Source organism: Lycium barbarum, chromosome 4 (genome assembly GCF_019175385.1).
Source record: "Lycium barbarum isolate Lr01 chromosome 4, ASM1917538v2, whole genome shotgun sequence".
NCBI classification, from domain to species: Eukaryota; Viridiplantae; Streptophyta; class Magnoliopsida; order Solanales; family Solanaceae; genus Lycium; species Lycium barbarum.
In genome coordinates this window covers 10,983,383-11,006,575 of record NC_083340.1, presented here as the reverse complement: position 1 = coordinate 11,006,575, position 23,193 = coordinate 10,983,383, and the positions used below count along the sequence as shown (strand labels likewise).

Sequence of the window (23,193 nt, the reverse complement as noted above, 5' to 3'; positions counted from 1 at the left end):
CAAAGATACAAGGCACGCATTGTTGCACAAGAATTTTCACAAAGACCTGGTGTCAATTATGAAGATAACATACTCATCGGTTATGGATGCGATAACATTACGTTATCTCATTAGTTTCGCTGTCCATGAGAGAGTTGAGATGCATTTGATGGATGTGGTTACAACCTATCTTTATGGGTCACTTGATAGTGAGATATATATGAAAATCCCTGAAGGATTTAACATGCTTGAAGCGTGTAGTTCAAAATCTCGAAAAATATACTCAATCAGATTGCAAAGATCATTATATGGTTTAAAGCAATCGGGACACATATGGTATAACCATCTTAGTAAGTATTTATCGAAGGAATGTTATATGAATGATGTCATTTGCCCATGTGTTTTTATAAAAAAAAACAACATCGGGATTCATTGTACTTGTTGTTTATGTTGATGACATAAACCTTATTGGAACTCCAGCAGAGCTTCAAAAGGCAATTGATTATTTAAAGAAAAAATTTGAGATGAAAGATCTTGGAAAGACAAAATCATGTCTTGGTTTGCAAATTGAACATTTGACAAATGACATTTTTGTCCATCAATCTGCCTATACAGAGAAAGTGTTGAAATGGTTTTATATGGATGAAGCAAATCCATTAAGTACTCCAATGGTTGTTCGATCACTTGATGTGATTAAAGATCAGTTCCGATCTCAAGAAAAGAATGAGGAAATTCTTGGTTCCGAAGTACCATATCTTAGTGCAATTGGTGCACTAATGTATCTTGCCAATACCACAAGGCGTGACATAGCATTTTCAGTTAATGTGTTAGCAAGATATAGTTGTGCTCCTACAAGGAGACACTGGAACGGAATTAAACACATATTGCGGTATCTAAAATGGACTATCGATTTGGGCTTATTTTATTCTAGCAATTGCAGTCCCGTTCTTGTTAATTATGCCGATGCAGGGTATTTATCTGACCCACACAAAGCTAGATCTCAAACAGGCTATGTATTTATTTATGGAGGGCGCTGCCATATCTTGGCGATCTACAAAGCAGTCTATCGTGGCTACCTCATCAAATCATGCTGAGATAATAGCTATTCATGAAGCGAGCCGTGAAGTTGTGTGGCTGAGGTCAATGATACATCTCATTCGAGAAAAGTGTGGTTTGAAATGTGATAAAATACCCACAATCTTATATGCAGATAATGCAACATGCATTGCTCAATTGAAGGGAGGATTCATAAAAGGAGATAGGATAAAACACATTTCACTAAAGTTGTTCTTCACACACGAGCTCCAAAAGAATGGTGATATCAGCGTACAACAAATTCGTTCAAGTGATAATATGGCTGATTTGTTCACTAAGTCTCTACCAACCGCAACTTTCGAGAAAATGATGCATAAGATCAGAATGCGAAGGCTCAAGTATTTGGACTGAAGTTCTCATCAGGGGGGTCAGTACATGTTGTACTCTTTTCTATACAAGGTTTTGTCCCACTGAGTTTTTCTTGTAAGATTTTTAATGAGGCAACCAAAATGTGTATTATTAGAAATATGTACTTTTTTTCCTTCACTAGAATTTTTTCCACTGATTTTTTTCTAGTAAGGTATATTATTAGAAATATGAGTATTTTTTTCTCAACAGAGCGTGTCAAAAGTCCTTCATCATAGGTCCCCCTACCTGAAAAACCGGTAATGCAAAACAATCAGCTAAATGTCCCTTCCTTCAAAGATTCGACACAGCTCCTCTGTTTCTTCTCTCCTAAGTATCTTCCAAATATTGAACTTTCTTCCCTCTTTCTTTTTTTTTTTTTTTTTGGCTTATTTCCTTCTTTTTCTTCTGTCTTTTGTGTGTGTGAATTAGCATTTGAAACTTTTTCACCATTTAGTTAGGAGTCAAATTTGTCCTTAATATATGACTCATATTCTTATCTTTAGTTAGTTTTGTTAATCGAAGTGTCAGAATTTTATTTCACTCTTTAAAATAACAATTTCCGTATGCGACATGAAACATCAATCAAGGATTGAATAGTGGAGTGAACTACAAGACTACCAAAAAAAAAAAAAAAAACCACTACAAGATTGAAACTCCTGTGTACACGCCTGATAGTATGGAAAAAAGGTTCTGTATTTTGAAAGGAAGCAGATGGAATAATTTGAAGTAGGTAATAAGTGAAAGTAAAAGGAATTGTTACTTTATTGCTTTATGTTCCATCATCTGTTCAGTAATTTCTTCATCTTCAGCTGTATGACTATCTTACAAAGATTTGAATTGTTAGTTAAAGTTGTAATTTAAATTGTTAGTTCAGCTCATTGATGTTCAAACGAGACTGGACCAAAATCATCCATAATATTTGGGTTTGGATCAAAATCATATATATTCTTTCACATGGAGCACTAATAGTACATTATGTTTGCATAAGTGGCGCACTTTTAGTCAAACTCCCAAATAAATTTAACGGAAAAGAATAAAAATGCCCCTGAACTTTTAGAAAAGGTATAAAAATACCCTTTATTCATCTATTTTGCTAAAACTACGCCTCAATTCAACTTTTTGGCTCATTTATTCCCCTTGACTAACGGACAACACTAATTTTTTTAAAAAAAATAAATAAATTGCACATGACATAAACAGAATTGGATTTTCATTAAAACATGTGGAATTTTTTTAAGTTTGGAAAACTTTTTTTAACGGGTGGAAACCCCATTTTTTTTTTTAGAAAATTCAATTTTTAAATCTGAAAAACTTATTGTTTTTTTAAGCAAAATGTGCAAAACTAATACTCCATAATTTTCTTCTAGATTTAAAAAAAAGATAGTTTTCTGGTTTTTTTTTTAAACACAGTTTTTCCATAAAAAATTTAATTTTTTCAGATTTTTATAAAAATCCAATTTTTCACATTTTGAAAAGAAAAAAAAATTAGTGTTGTCCGTTAGTCAAGGTTTTACTCGTTAAAAAAAAAGTTTTTCAAATTTAAAAAAAATGCAAATTTAAAAAAATTCCAAGGTTTCAGATTTCTTTTTAAAAGAATAAATCAATTTTTCAGTAATAAAATGTCATGTGCAATTTATTTTTTAAAAAAAAATAAAAAAAATTAGTGTTGTCCGTTAGTCAAGGGGAATAAATGAGCTAAAAAGTTAAATTGAGGGGTAGTTTTAGCAAAATAGATGAATAAAGGGTATTTTTATACCTTTTCTAAAAGTTTAGGGGCATTTTTGTTCTTTTCCGTTAAATTTATTTGGGAGTTTGACTAAAAGTGCACCACTTATGCAAACATAATGTACTATTAGTGCTCCATGTGAAAGAATATGTATGATTTTGATCCAAACCCAAACATTATGGATGATTTTGGTCCTTTTCTCATGTTCAAACTGTATAACTATATTCTTATATAGTTGATTATATTTTTTATTAAGATATTCATGCGTGATCCTAATTTGTAAATTCTTTATGATAATTGGTTGCAGCGATGACTGACGATGTAGCTTATCCCTCGTTATTTTATATGCTGATCTTTGATTCATGTTATTTTGAGATCATATCAGTATTCAAAGTTTAGTTCAATTTGCTATTGTTCTCATGACTCGCATTGAAACAAACCATTTGACTCTACGTGGATATATGTCATAGTACTGAATATTTATTATCTTCTCATATATACACGTATGCATTTTAATTTTAATTCTCCGACACATATTTATTTTCTCTGTACACTTTTACTTGTTCACTTTTGACTTTTCACACTCTTATTGCATATTTATTTTCTTCTCGTGTATACATGTATGATGTATTTTCTTCCATGCACTTTTACTTGTTCACTTTTGACTTTTCACGTTCTTGCTGCATATTTATTCTCTTCTCATGTATACACTTATGCACTTCAAATTTAATTCTCCGACACATTTATTTTCTCAATGCACTTATACTTGTTGACTTTTGAATTTTCAAGTTCTTTAAGAATTAATAAATGAAGTACTCCCTCCGTCCCATATTACTTGACCATATTACTAAACTACTTTTTTTATCCCACGTGGACATATGTCATAATACTAAATATTTATTCTCTCCTTATGTATACACGTATGCAATTCAATTTTAATTCTCCGACACATATTTATTTCCTCCTTGCACTTTTGCTTGTTCATAAATGAAGTACTCAACATTACTAAAATTATATATATCCAAATTACTTGTTCATTTACAAAATCAAGATAAAATTAATTAAATCTTTCTCATCTTATCCTCTCCGTCCCTTCTTATGTCCAAATTACTTGTTCGTTTACAAAATTAATTAAATCCTTCCTATCTTACCCTTAGTAATAAACGTTCTTGAAAATAGTCAATTTTGATTAGAATGTATTTATTGGACAGAGATAGAGGTAAGATAGTAGAATACATCTTTTATTTATGATTTTTTAAGAGGCATGCAAAAGGAAAAGTGACAAGTAATATGGGACAAAGGAAGCATATATTTTACCATAATCTTCATATTTATTGGTGTAAGTCTCAATAGCCTTCGAAAATGAGTAATTAATGTGAAGGGTAAAATTAATAATAAGAACAAAAAATTCTTTCTCTTGATATGTTAACGTGGGCAAGTAAAACAAACGGAGGGAGTGACTTTTATCCCCATTTTTCTTCTTCGTCAATACTTTAAACGTGAAGAGAGGACGAACAATATCAATACAAATTTGTATCAAAAGTTATACTCCCTCTGTTTCAATTTATGTGAACCTATTTCTGTTTTAGTCCGTGCCAAAATAAATGACCTCTTTCCTAATTTGGAAACAAATTCACTTTATGAAGTGATTTACAACCACATAAATATTCAAGACTAATTTTGAACCACAAGTTTCAAAAGTCTTCACTCTTTCTTAAATATCGTGCCCAGTCAAATGAGTTCACACATATTGAAATGGAGGGAGTATAAGTTATACACTTTAACCAACTATTTTTTTATCCCACTTAGACATATGTCATATTAATGAGTATTTATTCTCTTCTTATGTATACACGTATACATTTCAATTTTAATTTTCTTACACATAACTTGTTCACTTTTGACTTTTCACGTTCTTTAAGAATTAATAAATGAAATATATATTTTATCATAATAACCATATTTACTGGTGTATAGTTTCAATAGCCTCAGAAAATGATTTAAAAATGAGTAATTAATGTGAAGGGTAAAATAAGAAGAAGAATTTGTTTTCTTGATATGTTAACATGAACAAGTAAAAGTGAAGGGAGGGAATTAAAAGAAAAAATTTAGAATCAAAATATTAATTTTCGCTTATATTCTTACTAGTTTTCTTTTTCACATTGATGAACAACTTTCATTGTCATGAATGAGAAAAAAGTCTTACTCTTTCTATCTCAAAGACTTAATTCCATCATAATGTTTTTATTTTTAAATTTCATATTTTAATTATAACTAAAGTATTGATACATAAAATATATTTTATATATGTTGCTATATATAATAACAATTAGAATGTTTTTAAAAGTTATTTTTAAAATATAAATTTTAAAGACTGATCGATTAAAATGAATAAACATATTCAATCCATACATCGCACCGGTATGTATTGCTAGTCTAATTTATATTGAAAATAAACATGACCTCACTCCCCCGACCCCACTATTACATAAGATGACTATAGAAGTAAGTGGCCCCCTTTTTATAAGTGTACTAAAGTTGTACACGTAGCGATTCCTTTGGCCAGACATTTGGTCTTCATCTACCGACATTAACTAATTCATTATGAACATTTTATCTGTGTGTTCATGTGCTCAATGTAAATAAACTATAATTTAAGTGTCTAAGTTATATTAGTATCATATTTAAAAAGTTGTCAGATATATTCCGTTAAATATACATCTAGTAGTAGTGATTGTATATGTAAATAAATGTACATAGATTTGGGTATTTTATTGGTAATCTCTGTTTAAGGTCTACGAATTAGATTATTGTCAGCCAAGAATCCGCTGTCACCTTTCTGTGGTGTGAATCAAAGAAAATGAATGAGAAAATAAAATCAGAAAATGTGGAAAAGTACGCCGTAAGCACATGAAAAACAAGTTTTTTTTTTTTTTTTTAGTGCCTTGTGATACGAGGTTGATAAAATCCAGGTGGGATTTGTCTTTTTGTATTGGGTTAAAATATGAGTACAGTCAAACTTTTTCATAACAATATTATTGATCCGAATTTTTTTAGCTGTTACAGTGAATGCCTATTATACACTTATAACAATATTAATAATTAAATAATATTTCACTATTATAGATAAAAAAATGCATAAAATTTAATTTTTATTTTTAATTGATAAATTCTAAGCTTAATCACACTTTGTATAACAAAGGAAAATCGTTTAATAATGAAAATATATATATTCATATAATATTTTTTATTGTACTCCCTCTGTCCCAAAAATATTATCCTCCTTTTCTTTTTAGTCCGTCCCAAAAAGATTATTCCCTTTCTATATTTAGAAACAATTTAAGCCACACAAATATCTAAGATTTATTTTGGACCACATATTTCAAAAGTCTTTCTTTATTTCTTAAATTTTGTGCAAATCAAAAGAGGACAATCATTTTGAGACGAAGGGAGTAATTGTTTATTAAATGATCAAATATGGGGGTAATTTTACAAAGAGCATACTGTTATAAAGTTGATTATTGCTGTTATAAGTGAAATGCTATTAAGGGAAATAAAATATAACATAAAAAATCAATTTCGGAAAAAATTGACTGTTATAAAAAAATACTATTATATGCGGATGCTATTATAGACAGATCTAATTGTATAATGTCGTTGAGTGTCTTAGCTGGACGCAGGATAGAGTGACCGACACTTTTATTCGAAGCTCTACGTTGTATCATTCCGTCTCAAAATACACCTTTTTGGTATAGGATATTAATTTTTTTTTATAAACAAATATTATACATTATATATACTATGTACTAAATAACATAAAATATTATACTTTGGACCCTAAATTAACAATTCCAGCAAATTAATAAAATAATACTCATGACTACTTATTAACACCTATGTAATTTTATCAAATTCTAATTTTCTCAATTAAATCTGACGAGTAAACTTTTTGTACTATTAGTTCTCAAAACAGAAAAATATAACTTTTCTTATGACCAAATAATTTCTATCTTTATAATAAAGAAAATTTTATTTATAAACTTTCTCATATCACAAGTATAATTTAAAGCATATCTGAAAGTAGTAATAATGGTAACTACCCGAAATCACACTTATCAAATCTTTATTTTACTAAGGGGTTTTGCTTAAAAGAAAATATATACCATATCACGGTAATGTATAACTATTTCAAAATTTGTCAAACTTACGGAATTTTATAATAACACTGTAATAAATTTTCTATAACCTCATTAATGACCTTAATCCCTTCAAGCTCATATGAATTTAGTACGACGCATCCTAACCCTCCTACAGGATGTTAGAAAAAAATTATGTCAACATTATTTTTCCACATAACACACTCTGCCAAATGACCCCTAAGCCACGACACGCTCTGCCAAATGACCCCTAAGCCCTATAAATGGCGGTATTGGTGAAGTTCTTAATTAATTAAAAAGTGACCTATAATATGTTCAGAAGGTCATCAAATATGAGTAAAATGATAGCGGTTTGGACCATGATGCTGGTAATATTGTGTGGTTGGCAGATCAAAATGGGAAATGCAGGGCCAAGTGAAGCAGTTTGTAGACAAGAAAGGAGTGTTGGGAAGAAAGCATGTTTGTCTGTTTTGTTTGGAAATCCATCAGAAGCATGTTGTGAAAGGGTAAGAGTGACACAGACTGAATGTTTTTGCCCAATTCTGACACCCAAATTAGTTGCAATACTAGGAGGTGCCAATCGTGTCATTCGACTTATTCAAAGCTGTGGAAGGACTGTTCCTCCAAACTTCAAGTGTGGAAGTAAGTGTTCTCTTCCTCAATTTAATCATACCGCACAGTCCACACTTTATGTTTATGTAATTAATTAATCGGAGGATGATTGTAACATTTTGAGTTTATGAATTTTGAATCATAAGGTACTCTTTTTCATTATTGCTTTTAAATAGACTACTCTCTCTATTTCAGATTATCTGTCGTGATTTCTAAAAATAGTTATTTCAATTTATGTATCATTTTAAAAATTCAACAAAATTAATTATCCTTTTCTCATTTCACCTTTAATAGTTATTGTTTTTTAAGACTACAAACAGGTTAATTATAAGGTGGTGTTATGATAGTTTAAATACAATGAAAGATAAAATTGTTAAAAATTCCTCCTAATTAATAATTCTTAAGAGATGTGTAAAAGATAATCGGAAGAAATGTTTTTTAGCTCTTGACAATTTTTTTTTCTTTTTAGTTTGATGATTCTTTACGAGAGATCTTATTTTTTACATATAAGAGATTTAAAAAAACATATAAGAGATTTAAAAAGGTTATTTTTTTATTCAAATCATAAGAGGGCAAGAGATCTCATTTCCTTAAGAGAACATGATAGATAATTTGAGATGGAGGAGCTTAGTTAGTGATTGGATGAAAAAAGAAAAATAACTTTAAATTTCAAGATAATTTTTAAAGTGTTTATTAGAAAGAGTTGTATCTGTTAAGAATAACTATTTTAACAGGTAACTAAAGGTATTATAAGTACCTATCTTTTTTTCCTAAAACATACACACACTAATCAGATATATTTAATTTCCTTTTTATGTGAAAATTCAAGTTTTGCTGGATTTGTTTCTTGTTTGGTATTGTAAAATCCTAATCCTGCCATGAATGCATATGCAGCAAAAATGGTAAATATCACTCTATTAAAGCCACCAGTTTTATATTTCGCCCAAGTTGGTTTCCCTAACATGTACTGTAACAAATTAAAGAACTCAAAATCACAATAAGTTCCCTAGAAGATTTCACGGGAAATAGAAAGACTTAACTTTCATGTCCCTGATTTTCAAGCAAAAATCATAGTCCTTAAATAATGGGGCAAAAAAGAGATTAACTAATGACCCTCTACAAAATATAACAGATCGCTTCTGTGTTATTTCAGAAGGGCCCAAGTATACTGAGGGTCAGGGGTCATATACCTCTATTCATTTTGTAAAGAACCCTTTTAACTAATTTTTTTAAAAAAAGAGAGGAAATTCCTCGAGTTTGCTTAACTACCTCATGAGAATTTGAAAATTGAAATAATTGAACATAAGCGTTTCAGATTTGAATATGCGTACATCTATTTCTTATGTCTTTGTTTATTTTTAATTTGCAGGTGTTACCACTCCAGCTTCTGAGATGCATGTTTAATCAATTTAGTACAATTTAATTATGGTATTATTACTGTGCTGCTTAATTATGTATTCAATAATAACTAAGAGAAAGATGTTATTCTGCTTATATGCTCTCTTTTTGGAGTACTATGGGAATGGACCATTTGGGGGTAAAGATGGTATTCATGTTGTTAGTTCTAAACACCTTGGTCCACCTCTTTTGTATCTGTAAAAGTGTGCTTCTTAATTTCTTTTATCTATAGTTTTAAGTATAACTCCTAGTATTATTTTCTGTGTTCACTCCAAGAACTCCCCTCAAAATTACTTACGTTGGATAAAAAGAGCGACAATGTAATTTACTTTGGTCACTCATTTACCAAAGGAAATTAAGTGCATGCTGAAAAAGTAATACCAGAGGTGTTAATTTAGCTTCTAATTGTTATATGCGGTGGCGGAGCCAGAATTTTCATTTAGGGGTTCAAAAATTCTAAAAGGTAAATATACGAAGAAGTCAGGGGGTTCAACATCTATTATATATACATAATAAAATAATTTTAACTTTAAAAATACACTGTAATTTTTTGCCGAGGGGGTTCATACGCTGGCTCCGCCCCTGGATTTTCTCACCCAATATAGAAAAGGCGTGACTAGGACTTGTAACAAACCATGTTCTTTTTCTTTCTTCAACAATGCAACAAACAAGAGAAATATTTTCTTTCAAAAGTAATCACTAGCTATATATAAAACTGCCAATAAAAGAGAGGTGAAAATGTAGTAAATCTTTCGCAAATAACGAATTAAATAGAAATAAAAAGACCTCGTTGATAAAAAATTGATTCATCGATATTGCCAGATATTCTCTCCATTGCCCCAAAAAAAGAAAAAAAAAGTTGATATTGCCAGATATCACATTATATTAATACCATCAATTTATGCATATGGCAACTTGTTGCACAACAATAATTTTTCATGTATCAATGTTAGATTTTCTCTAACCTTGCTGAACTCGATCCACCTTCCTTTAGTAATTTGAGGAATATCGATCTAAGCCCTGTCATAAGATTTTTGGTTCTCTCATAAAAGCTGAAGGCAACATTTTTTTTTTTGAAAGAGAACTAAAACAACCAAAAATTAGTACGAAACTAAGCGAGGGAATAGAGACCCCGACAACATCTCTCACAACACATAAAGAAATGCTAGAAGACACATGTGGATGTCATTCAAAGCAAGACTCCTAACTAGACTCCAAAGTAGCTAAACTATCAACAACAGAATTAGCCTCCATGTAAATATGAGCAATAGAGACCACCCAGTTCCCAACCAAGAGGTGACGAAAGCGGTTGACAATATCACCATTCCGATGAGGCACAGTTCTTCCAGGCCGCAACACTTTAACTACACTAGCATTATTAATTTGCAAGGCAATTCGGTGCCACCCCCTATCCCAGGCTTCATAAAGGTCAGTGAGGACTCCCCATAGCTCTACTCTAAATGATGTACAAACTCCAATTTTGACTGAAAACCTTCAAAGCCACCTGCTATTAGAATCCCGAAAATACACCGCTTGTAGTCCCCATCAAAATACTTAGCAAAGCAATTAACAGTTTAGTGCTATTAATTCATCCGTAATAGTTGATTATTTTCATTCATTGAATATACAAACAAGTTCTTCCTCTTTCTCTTTTCTTTATCTCTTGTATTGCATATCTGTTCAAGAGCTTTTCTTCCATAAGTTCTTTGGGATTGCATTGCTAATCTCTATCCTAATCAAAGGGTACATAGAGGCTATAATAGTAACGAAAGCCAAGAAGTAGCACAAGCTCTAACTATGCTAACAAGGGTTGTAATCTTTTTGTCCATTGGAAGATGCTCATTTGAAAAAGAACATTATTACGCCAAATCCAAATTTTCCAACAGGTATACCTAAAGAATGTTCTCCAGTCATCATTTGTAACCCCCTTAAATTTAGACATTAAATTGTCCGTATCAAGAGTAAAGGACCAAGACATGTCCTCCGGATCAAGAATGGAACCCAGATTGCCTGAGCATGAACACAATCACGCAAAACATGCGACACAAACTTCTCCTCTACTTCACAAGCCACGCAAATACCGTCTGAAGTAAGATGCCTGCGATATCTCTCCAAATTTGTAAAGATTCTACCTTTACCACACAATCATAGGAACACTCGAATTTTTTCAGGCCCAGATCAGCCCCAAATTAATTTCCAAACTTTATCAAAAAGAAGTTGCTCAGAATTGCTAAGAACCTCATGCATTAAAACAACTGTAAAGGAACCACTAATGCTATTTCTCCAAAAAAATTCATCATCAATATTTGGAGCACTTCTATTTTAAAATAGTTTTAAGGACAAATTTACTCGATCCGATGCTATGTCAAACTAGAGGGGGTCTTATATATTTATTTCTCAATTATAAGAGATGGTAAATGAGATTTTGTGAATTAGAGGAAAAGCCAAGTAACTGGCGCTTAGTATAACCACTATATCTCATCAACAATGTTAATGTTAAGTGATAAGTACTTGTTCCTTCTTAATTAATATTTTTTATCTTTAAAAATGAAATCACCTTTAAAAATTAAAAAAAAAAATCTCTCTCTCAATGGAGTAAATATTACTCCCTCCTTCCCATTTTAACTGACGCGTTAGGTCATTTCACCCCATTAAGAAAATGACAAATATAAGTGATAGTTTACAAAGTTATCAGTATTTAATAAAAGATATAGATTGATTGTTTCCTCTTAAATACCATGCATTCTTCTTTAATATTAATGTATAGTTGAAAATAATAATCAACTTTCGTCTTGAATAAAAAGATAATTTTTTGAGCTAAAACGATAGTTAAAATGGGACTGAGGCAGTATGTATTTATAAGAATGAAAATAAAATAGAATTAAAATGTAGAGTAAAAATTATCACCCATCGGAAGGTTGAGTTTTACAATAATTGTGACTTTTATGTTAGTAGGATGAAAGTTTTGTGATTTTATTTTATTTTTTGTTAGAAAATATAATTTATGTGACCATTATGAAATTTAACCTCAAAAATTGTGAGGGGCCGGTGACGGTACTCTTTCTTTCTTAATCAGATGTCTCAGTTTCAAGTCATATAAATGACCTTTGATAGGGAGCCGCTTTATCTCTAAGTTAAACTTTTTGAAGTGAATCCGAATTAGTCGGATCTCAAAAGCAGATATCGGACACCAAGTTAAAAGAAAGAAATTAATTAACCCTTTTATTGAAACTATACTAGTAGGACTGTAGGGGTGTCAATGATTCGGTTCGGCCGGTTATTTGACAAAATTTATACCATCTCAATTTTTCAGTTACTCTATCTATATAACCAAAACTAAGCTTTTCAAAACCGTCCCAATCATCTCGATTTTTCTTCGGTTTCAATACGATTCAGTTAATATTGAGTATTTTATTCTTACACGCATACAATTTTTTTTAATCTTGAATTCCCATTCGATGATACTTAATATCCACATAGACAACAATTCATTTATGCAGAGAACACATATTGCAGAAAGTGATAAGTAGGTTCCAACATGATACATTTGAGACAAAACTATTTTTCTAATTGTCAAAAAAATACCTTCTGGTGATGAGACTTGTCTTGTGCAACAAGTTTGGTCCTGTTACTCATTTCATTTCATACACTATCCTCTGAACTTTTTCCTTGTCCACTCACATCTTTCATTCCTACAAATTCAATCATCAAGCACAACATCCTAATATAGAGCCACAACTTAAACTTGCCGGAAGAAATCGATCCAAACCAACACAATATAACATCGATCCAAACCAACACAATATAACAATCATACCAATCTTTTTATAAGGTGTACAATGATATTAACAAGTAAAGTTAATTCAATTAATTAATCAATTCACTAAATGTCCACCCTATTAGGAACAAAAGGACAGCTAATGCAAAATTCAGTAGAAGTTAATAATTATTAATTAAAACTTGCAATAAGGTTGAAGGAAACAAACTGAAAATAAATATTATAGATGAACTGAACTAAAAAGTAAGTATCTTTTTTATCACTAGTTCATAATATCATAAATTGACTACATGAATGATAAAAATATTGGTATCCAGTTGAATATTGCAGTGGAAAAAAGAAAAGAGTTTGTTAGAAATTAATGATACTCCCTTTAATTATGTCATAAATAGGAAGAAGTTCTTTGAGACTGCAACAACTAAACTATGAAGTTTAGTGCCAAAGTTCATAAGCAAACAAGAAATTAAATTATATATTTTCTAACTTGAAAGTTGAAACTTCTATAAGAAAACATACCTCCTCACTTCTATTACAGTAGCCGTACATGTAAAGTTTGAGACTTTTGTCTTTCTTTTATTTTAATTAATAGGGTAGGGACGTAGTGTCCTAGTGTACGCAGGTTTAGTTTTGCCGTTTAGTGTACGCAGTTCAATCGGTTTTTAAAAACCCTGACACCCCTAAGTAGGAGTACTATTTTTTGGTATGAGACTATGAGGAGGAAGTAATTTTTTTTGGTATGAGCCCATGAGGTCAACTAAAGAGAGGAGCGATTTGCCCCATACCATTTTCATTGACCAAGTAAAATATGTCCATGCGATTGAATGAACTTCAATTAATTAATTGATGGTTATGAGTTCGAATTATGAAATCAGTTACTGATACTTATTTTAGGATAAAGTGCCTGTATTAGATATTTTATGCACCGAATTTTCTTTTTTAATAAATATAAGTCTAACTTAATATCAAACACTAAAGTAGAAACCACAAATGAAAACATGGACAATGATTTTTTTGCAAGTAACATAAGTTTATGTGTTTTGGTTGTATATGTATATCCCCTAGAATGAGTCATCCGAAGGACCAAAACATGAGTACCTTCCAAGTAAATAACAAGTTTTTGTACCTCGTCATTTTCTAGTCTATCATTCCCAAGAATATTGAGACATCCTTAGCCGCCCTCCTTACTTTAATGGACTAGAAAACAAGTTAATTTATGCTCTCAAATAATTAACGTCAGAATTTTTATTAATTTATTACATGAAATCTTGGCCGCCACCATAAAATAAAGATTGCCATCTTTATCCAACAAAGTAAGTTGCTATGTTATTGCAGGATAAAAAAAGGAATACAGATATTCTATACTGTATTGGTCTAACTACAACTTTACAAGCTGAACCTATTCAAAATGTGAGTATCTCATGAATGTGTTGCCTAACCATCAATGAAATAGTTTAAAAATCACGAAAGATTAAGGTTCAAATTTCAGTAGATATTAATTTTTTTTTTAGTTTCTTCTTATTTGAATAAGACTTAGTGGACACAATTATTTAATATTTGTGTGAAATAGTCTAGGCGGGCACAAATTGAATATCAACATCATTAAAAAAGAAGATAAATTGACTCTCTTTCTTTCTATTGTATACCCATTCGGTATCCGAAATTCATTGGTCAGGTTAATATGAATATGGACAACATAAGGCTTAAATATGAAGATATCATTCATTTGTAAAAAAATCATATCGTCCATATCCATGACTCCATCCCACTACATGACTATGTCAATTATGCGTACGCACTTAGAATGACTTGGAAGAAACCTCTTATCTCATTCCACTCTATATATTTATGTGGAGCGACCTAACTTGTCTACCACAGAAATCAACAAGCAGCATTGAAAAATGAGCAGAAGCAATTACAAGAATTTGTGGTTTGTGATGATGATGGCGGCTTATTATTTTCTGGTGATGGTGCATGCACAAAGGGTGAGTCCAAGGGAATGTCAAGTGGAGCAAAAACCAGTTGTATTTTATTGCAGATTGATTGCATTTGGACAGCCAGCCACCAACGCCAGATTGCTGCCGCCTTCTAAAATCTGCACACTTAGAGTGTGCCTGCCAATTGTTTGGAAAACAAAGGAAGCTTTCCAGTATACTTGATGTCTCACAAGTTCCAATTTTGTGGAAAGATTGTTCCACGTCATTTCAAGTGTCGAAGTAAGGGTGTACACAAAAAACCGATAAATCGCAGCCCGATAATTCGAACCAAATAGAAAAAAAAAAAAACTCTACTAGTGATTTGGTTTGACTTGGTTTGGTATTGAGGAAAAAAAAAACCCGACCATAATTGGTTTGGTTTGGTTTTGACTAAAAAAGTCAAATCGAATCAAGCTAACTCGATTTTACATATACACAATTTTAAAAAATATTTTATGCATAAATTATTTATATGTAATGTAATTTATAAATATTTCTTAAATTTTTTCATAGTTTTTGTCTTTTAATATATTATTTCAAGCTTAGACTTAGAATTTTGAATGGTCTAATAAGTTTTATAGCTCATAGATGTTAATAACTCAAATAAAGTCAAAACCAAAACCAAATCAATACTAATGCTAACAAAAAAAAAAAAAAAACAATTCTAACACTAGGAATGACATTAATTTTCAATATCTGTTAGTTAGTTTCGCATACATTTAGACAGTGAAAATATACAAAACTTAATTTTATTTTATTTTGTCAATTTTATTTTTTTGTAATGTAATTAATACTTATTGGTTGTACTTATTGTAGCATGACTTAGTAATTTTAAATTATGACCATTTTCATTATGCCTTATTAATTAACAATATTTATTTTATGCGATATTATTATCTTTCTTGTTGAATATTTATTACAATGTCACCACTCACCTCACATTTTGTGTTATTTTCTTAAGAAACACCTTAATTATATAGTTGTATCTATTAGGACTAAAGAATTCATTGAAGTAAAAGTTATATGTTTTGTATGAAGTGGTTTTCGGAAGAAAAAAACCCAACAACCCCGAGAAAACAAAGAAACTCGATGTTGTAAAACCTGACTTTTGTTGGTTTGTAGATTTAAAAGTCTGATACAATTGGTTTGGTTTGACAATTAAAAAATCCGAACCAACCCGATCCATGTACACCTCTAGAAGTAAGCATTAACATATTATTCCCTTAAATTCTCTCGACCTATCTAGCTATCTCTCTAATTGGATTATTCTAAACTAGATGTGAATTCAAACCTCTAAAATTCGTGAGTTCATAATAAATTTGAAGGTATATCTTTGGGATATTAACATTTTGGGTATCTCAGCTATTGATAAATTCTGATTTTAATTTGTGATATATGATTTAGTATATTTAACCTTCAATTAATTTAAATATATGATTTTAATCTCTCTATGTAGAAAACATATTTGAATTATTTTTAGAAGTATATTAACCTCAAAGATGGAATAACACTACAAGCTTAATAACAAATGAATATATAATTAAATGGTAGAATGACCGATAATTCTGAAAATTTATGAATATTCACAAGCAAATGGATCAAAAGTGCACATTTTAAGTAATTAAAAAGCAAAAACCTTAATCATCTTGTGAGTAATTAAAAAGCAAAAACCTTAATCATATTTCACAAGAATTAAAAATTATCAAAAATTGAGTAACAAAAAGTGCTATTAACCCTATATATATATATATATATATATATATATATATATATATATATATATATATATATATATATATATTTATTTTTGAAGAGCCTAATGTCTTTTCTTATTTTTCAGGCCTGAATTTCCCTTGAGGAAGACTGGAGACTTGTAGTCTGGGTCCCGGGAGAAGTCAATGCACTTGGTATCTGAGTTTTCTTTTAAAAGTGTACTAGTCATTGCTCCCAGCTTCTATGTCACGAAAGGGCGATGTGTTGACCAGATCAACCTAAGCATGAAGTGGCCAAAAAAAAAAAAAAAAAAGCCTAAGCTTGAAAATAAAAGAGCTTCTATGTGGTAGTGATAGAGTTTATTTACATGTTGAAGATTTCTTTGCATTTTGCACCTCCTATTTATTAGTATCATTTTTTATTTTCACCATATATTCTTATTTGCTTTTATTTAATTTGTTATTTATGATTTAACCCCTAACTTGTTTAAGTCCTTTCCAAATGTTAAAATAGTTCATTTTGGCTAGACTCAATTTCATAGTTCATTTTAGCTAGACACAATTTCATTTTGGCTAGACATTATTATATGAGTTTAAGTTGTATATACCGTCTGTTTAATGAATCTTTTTAAATGAGTTTAAGTTGTATATACCGTCTGTTTAATGAATCTTTTTTATATCATCGGATTATTTTTTATCTATTGTAGCAGATAACCTGTTTTTTATTTTCAAAATATTATAAATCTCGTTTTTTACACTGATGATACATATATAACTCAAACTCGTATTAAATAGTGAAGGGTTGGAAACGAAGGATTAGGACTAGGAGGAACTAAAATGTCTTTCATTTTGAATTTCGCCAAAAAAAAAAACACGTATTTTGCATTAGTTCTTTTTAAAAAGAAAATCAAAGGTTTGGAAGCAGCATAATGCTGCTTAATGTTGTAGACACAACCAAAGAGTCGTTGAAAAACCGTGAACACAACTAGAGCCATCATTCTTTTCTTCTAGTCGTTCTATTTATGCAGAAATTTATTCTCAAGGGAAAAATAAAATCTAATTCCATTAACTTTAGGAACAATTTGTTGAACCTTGGCTTGACCTAGGCAAAGGTGTAGTTTTTCAGTACCAAAGGCATCGAAGGCCACCTTCCATTCATTGGCGATTCGCAATTTAAAGTTTCTAAATTTCACAGTAATATCAACTTAATATATAATAATAATAATAATTGAGTTTACAATCAAATATTTGTAAATATAGATAAATGAATTCACAATTTAAAGTTTCTAGATTTCATAGTAATATCAACTTAATATATTATAATAATTCTAATAATAATAATAATTGTGTTTACAATCAAATATTTATAAATATATATACAAAAGTTATTGGGTACCCGTGAACCCATAACTAGCTAACTCACTGGATCCACCATTGCTTTCGCTTTATACCAAAAATGGACAAAAGTATTAAATGAAACGCCTTAATATAAGTAAAATAATCATACATATTCAAGAATACCAGTAACATTATCGGCCAAGGTTGTAGTGGAACAGTAAGTACTCTTTCATTCTTAACCAGAGGTTTCGATTCAAGCCATGAAAATAGAGTCACATTTAATAAAAAGCCTTGTACCCTCTTCCGTAGGACTTTCCAACAAGAACCAGAACTAGACGAGTCTCAAAGTGGTAACCAGACACAAGATGGAATATCATTAGCAAGCACCAGCGTGTCTGTAGTCCAACTGTTTGATAATTGCCTTCCAAGCAATAGACCCGGGTTCGACTCCGGCCTGATGCATTTTTTTATTTTTATTAATGTTCCCTAGTTTTATTAATTTGAAATATTTTGTACCATTGTTTTTCTTGCTTCTTCCAGACAAAACATAGTGCCACTAAAAAGAAGCTCTTCACACTTAGGGATTCTCCCTTTTGAGATATCATACTTTCTTCCAACACACAGTACAGTACGAAGACATACAATTTAGCTATGTGAAAAAATCAATGTATTAGTTAAACACCAGAAAATTAAGAGGTCTAAATTGAATCATTTTGTAGGAGCGATATATTTCACCTTTTATATCGCACTTCTGAGAATATAAGCTAAAGATAATTTATTAAGAAACCACCAATGGATGGGGCTGCTCTTTCCTTAATCAGAGGTCCCGAGTTCGAGCTCTGAATATGAAAAAATTCTTGGTAGGGAGCGCTTCCCCCCAATGGGGCCCTACACGGCGCGAATCCGGATATATTCGGATACAAATGCGGGTACCGCGAACAATTGAAAACCAAAAAAAAAAAAAGAAGTTATTAAGAAGAAAATAAAAGGTTTTTTCCACGGAAAAGTGATAATTAAGGATCTGTGATATCTGGGATATTGGAAAGTTGGCCTCCATAGTCAAAAAGGAGGAGAAGAAAACAAAAACTTCTCCTGCCAAAATATTAAAAAAGGGAAGGTAATAATAACCCATTCCGCACGCCAAAACATAAGTGACAAAATGAATCATCACATCCTTTTGATATTGGGAAAATTTTATCTTTTAAAGAATTACAGGTCACTACATAATGGTCACGAATAGTTACTCAATTTTTATTTTATTGTATTAGAGTTACTAAATTATATTTTGTAATAAATAAATAATTAAAGTAAAATTGAATGACCATTTCTAAAATTTAACCGATATCAATGTATCAACCAAAACTATAAGTTTATACTAATGTGTGTCGTTACATAAAGTTTATCGAAAATTTATCATAGTTAAGTGTAATGTATTCTTATTTCAATGTATCACTTTTAACTTGATAATCGTGTCGATTCCGAATTATTTTTCCAATAAAAAATCATGGTTTTCTACCCATAGTTGGGAGACTTGAAATTCTAGATTTCTAGTCTCTTTCTAAATTCTTAACTACTCATGACACAAAACATAAAAAATGATGCTAGTCCAAAATATATTAAAGGAAGTTGCGCGCTCCCCGAACACACTAAGGCCGTTTGGCTCGAAGATAAGTTAGGCTGAGATTAGTCATGCTGGAGTTATTTATGCTAGTATTATTTTTTATCATTTATTTAATTTATTGTGTTAAATATTACATGCATGGCATAATTTTTAAATAATACTCAATATGGTGTATAAGTATAAAAATACTATTAGTATTATTAATGTCATGCTTTACTGTGTATAAGAATAGTACTGAAGAGGGTGTATGGTAAAGTTAGAATTTTTGCTAAGGGGGGGTTCAAAATACAAAAAGGTGAACACACGAAAAAGTCAACGGTGTTCAACATATACTATATATACATAAAAATAATTTTAACCGTGTATACATTGTATAATTTCCTGCCGAATGAGGATTGGATGAACCCCCTTGGTTGTACTCAAATTTGTAATCAAACATTATACTACTATACTACTCCTCTGTCAATTTTTAATCATCCTGTGTACTAAAAGTAATTGTCTATTTATACATGTCCAGTTTGAAAAACCAAAAGATAATTTACTATTTCCCCCCTATTATATGCTTATTATTAATTATTGCCTTATTGGTTTGGAAACTTCAATTAATTATTAGTGGCTGCACAACTTTTAAAGTATCACTGCTAAAAATTTGGCAAAGCCGACAGATTCCGTCGGTTTTTTGATAATTTTTTAAAATCTTTTTATTTTTGTTTTTAAGAAAACCGACGGACTGCGTCGGTTATATAATTATTTTTATATTATTTTCTAAAATAAACCGACAGACTGTCGGTTTTTTATTTTTATTTTCTATTCTTTAATAAAAAAAACCTAGAGTGGAAAAACAGTTTAAATTAAATCAATGTAAGAATTTGAACAAAGAACATGAGTGGTCTAGTGGTAGAGCCCTTTAATGCCAAGGAGCAACCCAGATTCGATTCCAAGTTGCTACATTTCATTATTTTATTTCCAAAAATAAACCAACGGTATCCGTCGTTTTTTTTTTTATTTATTTCATAACTGACGGTCTCCATCGGTTTTTTTTTTTTTTTAGTAGTGTATGATTGATTTCAATCATTAGGTGACTTAGTACTAATTAGAGGTGATATAATAAATTTGTATTTTATTTATGACTCCTCCCTAAGGTTGTGTCAATTCAATACCAGACAAGTAAAAATAGACGGAATATACCGACATTATTTTACCTAACACACTCTACCAAATGACCCCTAAGCCCTATAAATGGCGGTATTTGTGAAGTTCTTAACTAACTAACAAGTGAACTATAATATGATCAGAAAGTCATCAAACATGAGTAAAATGATAGTGATTTGGACCATGATGCTGGTGATATTGTGTGGTTCGCAGATCAAAATGGGAAATGCAGGGCCAAGTGAAGCAGTTTGTAGACAAGAAAGGAGTGTTGGGAAGAAAGCATGTTGGTCTGTTTTGTTTGGAAGAAATCCATCAGGAGGATGCTGTGAAAGAGTAAGAGTGACACAAACTGAATGCTTTTGCCCAATTCTGACACCCAAATTAGTTGCAATACTAGGAGGTGCCAATCGTGTCATTCGACTTATTAAACGCTGTGGAAGGACTGTTCCTCCAAACTTCAAGTGTGGAAGTAAGTGTTCTCTTCCTCAATTTAATCATACTGCACAGTCCACACTTTATGTTTATGTAATTAATTAATCAGAGGATGATTCAACATTTTGAGTTTATGAATTTTGAATTATACCGTACTTTTTTTCATTATTGCTTTTAAATAAACTACTTTCTCCAGTTCAGATTATCTGTCATAATTTCTAATAATAGTTATCTCAATTTATTTATCGTTTTAAAAGTTCAACAAAATTAATTATCTTTTTCTCATTTCACCTTTAGTAGATATTGTTTTCTAAGACTACAAATGGGTCAATTATAAGGTGATGTTATTGTAGTTCAAATACAATGAATGATAAAATAGTTAAAAATTCTTTCTAATAAATAATTCTTAAGAGACGTGTAAAAAAATATGATAGATATTTTGAGATGGGAGCGTAGTTAGTGATTGGATGAGAAGAGAAGATAAGTTTAAATTTTAAGAAAACTATTAAAGTGTGTATTAGAAAGAGTTGTATCTGTTATGAATAGCTATTTTAACAGGTACCTAAAAGGTATTATAAGTACCTATCTTTTGTTTCCTAAAACGTGCACACGCTAATCAGATATATTTAATTTCCCTAACAGTTTATTTTTCTTCTTCCTCTCAACACAACATGTTTTTTTGTAAAAATTCAAGTTTTTGCTGGGATTTGTTTCTTGTTTGCTATTGTAATTCCTAATCCTGCCATGAATTCATATGCAGCAAAAATGGTAAATATTACTCTATTAAAGCTACCAATTTTATATTTCGCCCAAGTTGATTTCCCTAACATATACAGTAACAAATTAAAGAACTCAAAATCACGATAGGTTCTCTAGAAGATTTCACGGGAAATAGAAAGACTTAGCTTTCAAGTTTCATGTCCCTGATTTTCAAGCAAAAATCATAGTCCTTAAATAATGGGGTAAAAAAGAGATTAACTAATGACCCTCTACAAAATATGACACTATCGCTTCTGTGTTATTTCAGAAGCGTCCATATATACAATGGATCATATGGGGTTATATACCTCTATTCATTTTGTAAAGAACCCTTTTAACTAATTTCTCAAAAAAAAAAAAAAAAAGAGGAATTCCTCGAGTTTGCTTCCAACTAGCTCATGAGAACTTGAAAATTGAAATAATTGAATATAAGCGTTTCAGATTTCAATATGTGTACATGTATTTCTTATGTTTGTTGTTTATTTTATAATTTGCAGGTGTTACCACTCGAGCTTCTGGGATGCATGTTTAATCAATTTAGTACAATTTCCCTCCCTCCAATTAAATAAATAAAAATAAGACAACCCCTTCGAACCAGTTAACTATGGTATTATTACTATGCTGCTTAATTATGTATTCAATAATAACTAAGACAAAGATGTTATTCAGCTTATATGCTATCTTTTTGGAGTACGATGGGAGTGGACCATTTGGGGGTAAAGATGGTATTCATGTTGTTGGTTCTAAGCACCTTGGTCCACCTCTTTTGTATCTGTAAAAATGTGCTGCTTAATTTCTTTTATCTATAGTTTTAAGTATAACTCCTAGTATTATTTTCTGTGTTCACTCCAAGAACTCTCCTCAAAATTATATATGTTGGATAAAAAGCTCAACAAAGTAATTTACTTTGGTCACTTATTTGCCAAAGGAATTAAGTGCATGCTGAAAAAGTAATACCAGAGGTGTTAATTTAGCTTCTATATTTGTTATATGGCGGTGATTCAATTTTCTCACCCAATATAGAAAAAGCGTGACAAAGACTTGTAACAAACCTTGTTCTTTTTCTTTCTTCAACAATGCAAACATACAAGAGTAATACATTCTTTCAAAAGT

At 30.6% G+C, this 23,193-nt stretch overlaps 2 protein-coding genes across 2 annotated transcripts; both read left to right on the top strand.

The window, feature by feature from the left end:
* Window positions 1-7,526: 7,526 nt before the first annotated feature.
* On the top strand, window positions 7,527-9,559 carry LOC132635191 (uncharacterized). Its single transcript, XM_060351477.1, has 2 exons — window positions 7,527-7,947; window positions 9,287-9,559. Exons 1-2 carry the CDS (start codon window positions 7,617-7,619, stop codon window positions 9,319-9,321), a joined length of 366 nt encoding a protein of 121 aa, XP_060207460.1. The 5' UTR covers window positions 7,527-7,616; the 3' UTR covers window positions 9,322-9,559.
* Window positions 9,560-20,972: 11,413 nt separating this feature from the next.
* LOC132635190 (uncharacterized) lies at window positions 20,973-22,901 on the top strand. The gene is made up of 2 exons (XM_060351476.1): window positions 20,973-21,358; window positions 22,578-22,901. The coding sequence occupies exons 1-2, from the start codon at window positions 21,025-21,027 to the stop codon at window positions 22,610-22,612; spliced, it is 369 nt and encodes a 122-aa protein (XP_060207459.1). The 5' UTR covers window positions 20,973-21,024; the 3' UTR covers window positions 22,613-22,901.
* The last annotated feature ends 292 nt before the right edge of the window (window positions 22,902-23,193 follow it).

What these genes read in the sequence shown, in the direction of transcription:
- LOC132635191 (XM_060351477.1), top strand. Translation starts at nt 7,617, where the DNA reads ATGTTCAGAAGGTCATCAAATATGAGTAAAATGATAGCGGTTTGGACC. An exon ending in TCCAAACTTCAAGTGTGGAA is followed by an intron (nt 7,948 to 9,286) that starts GTAAGTGTTCTC and finishes TTTAATTTGCAG; the next exon opens with GTGTTACCACTCCAGCTTCT.
- LOC132635190 (XM_060351476.1), top strand. Translation starts at nt 21,025, where the DNA reads ATGATCAGAAAGTCATCAAACATGAGTAAAATGATAGTGATTTGGACC. An exon ending in TCCAAACTTCAAGTGTGGAA is followed by an intron (nt 21,359 to 22,577) that starts GTAAGTGTTCTC and finishes TATAATTTGCAG; the next exon opens with GTGTTACCACTCGAGCTTCT.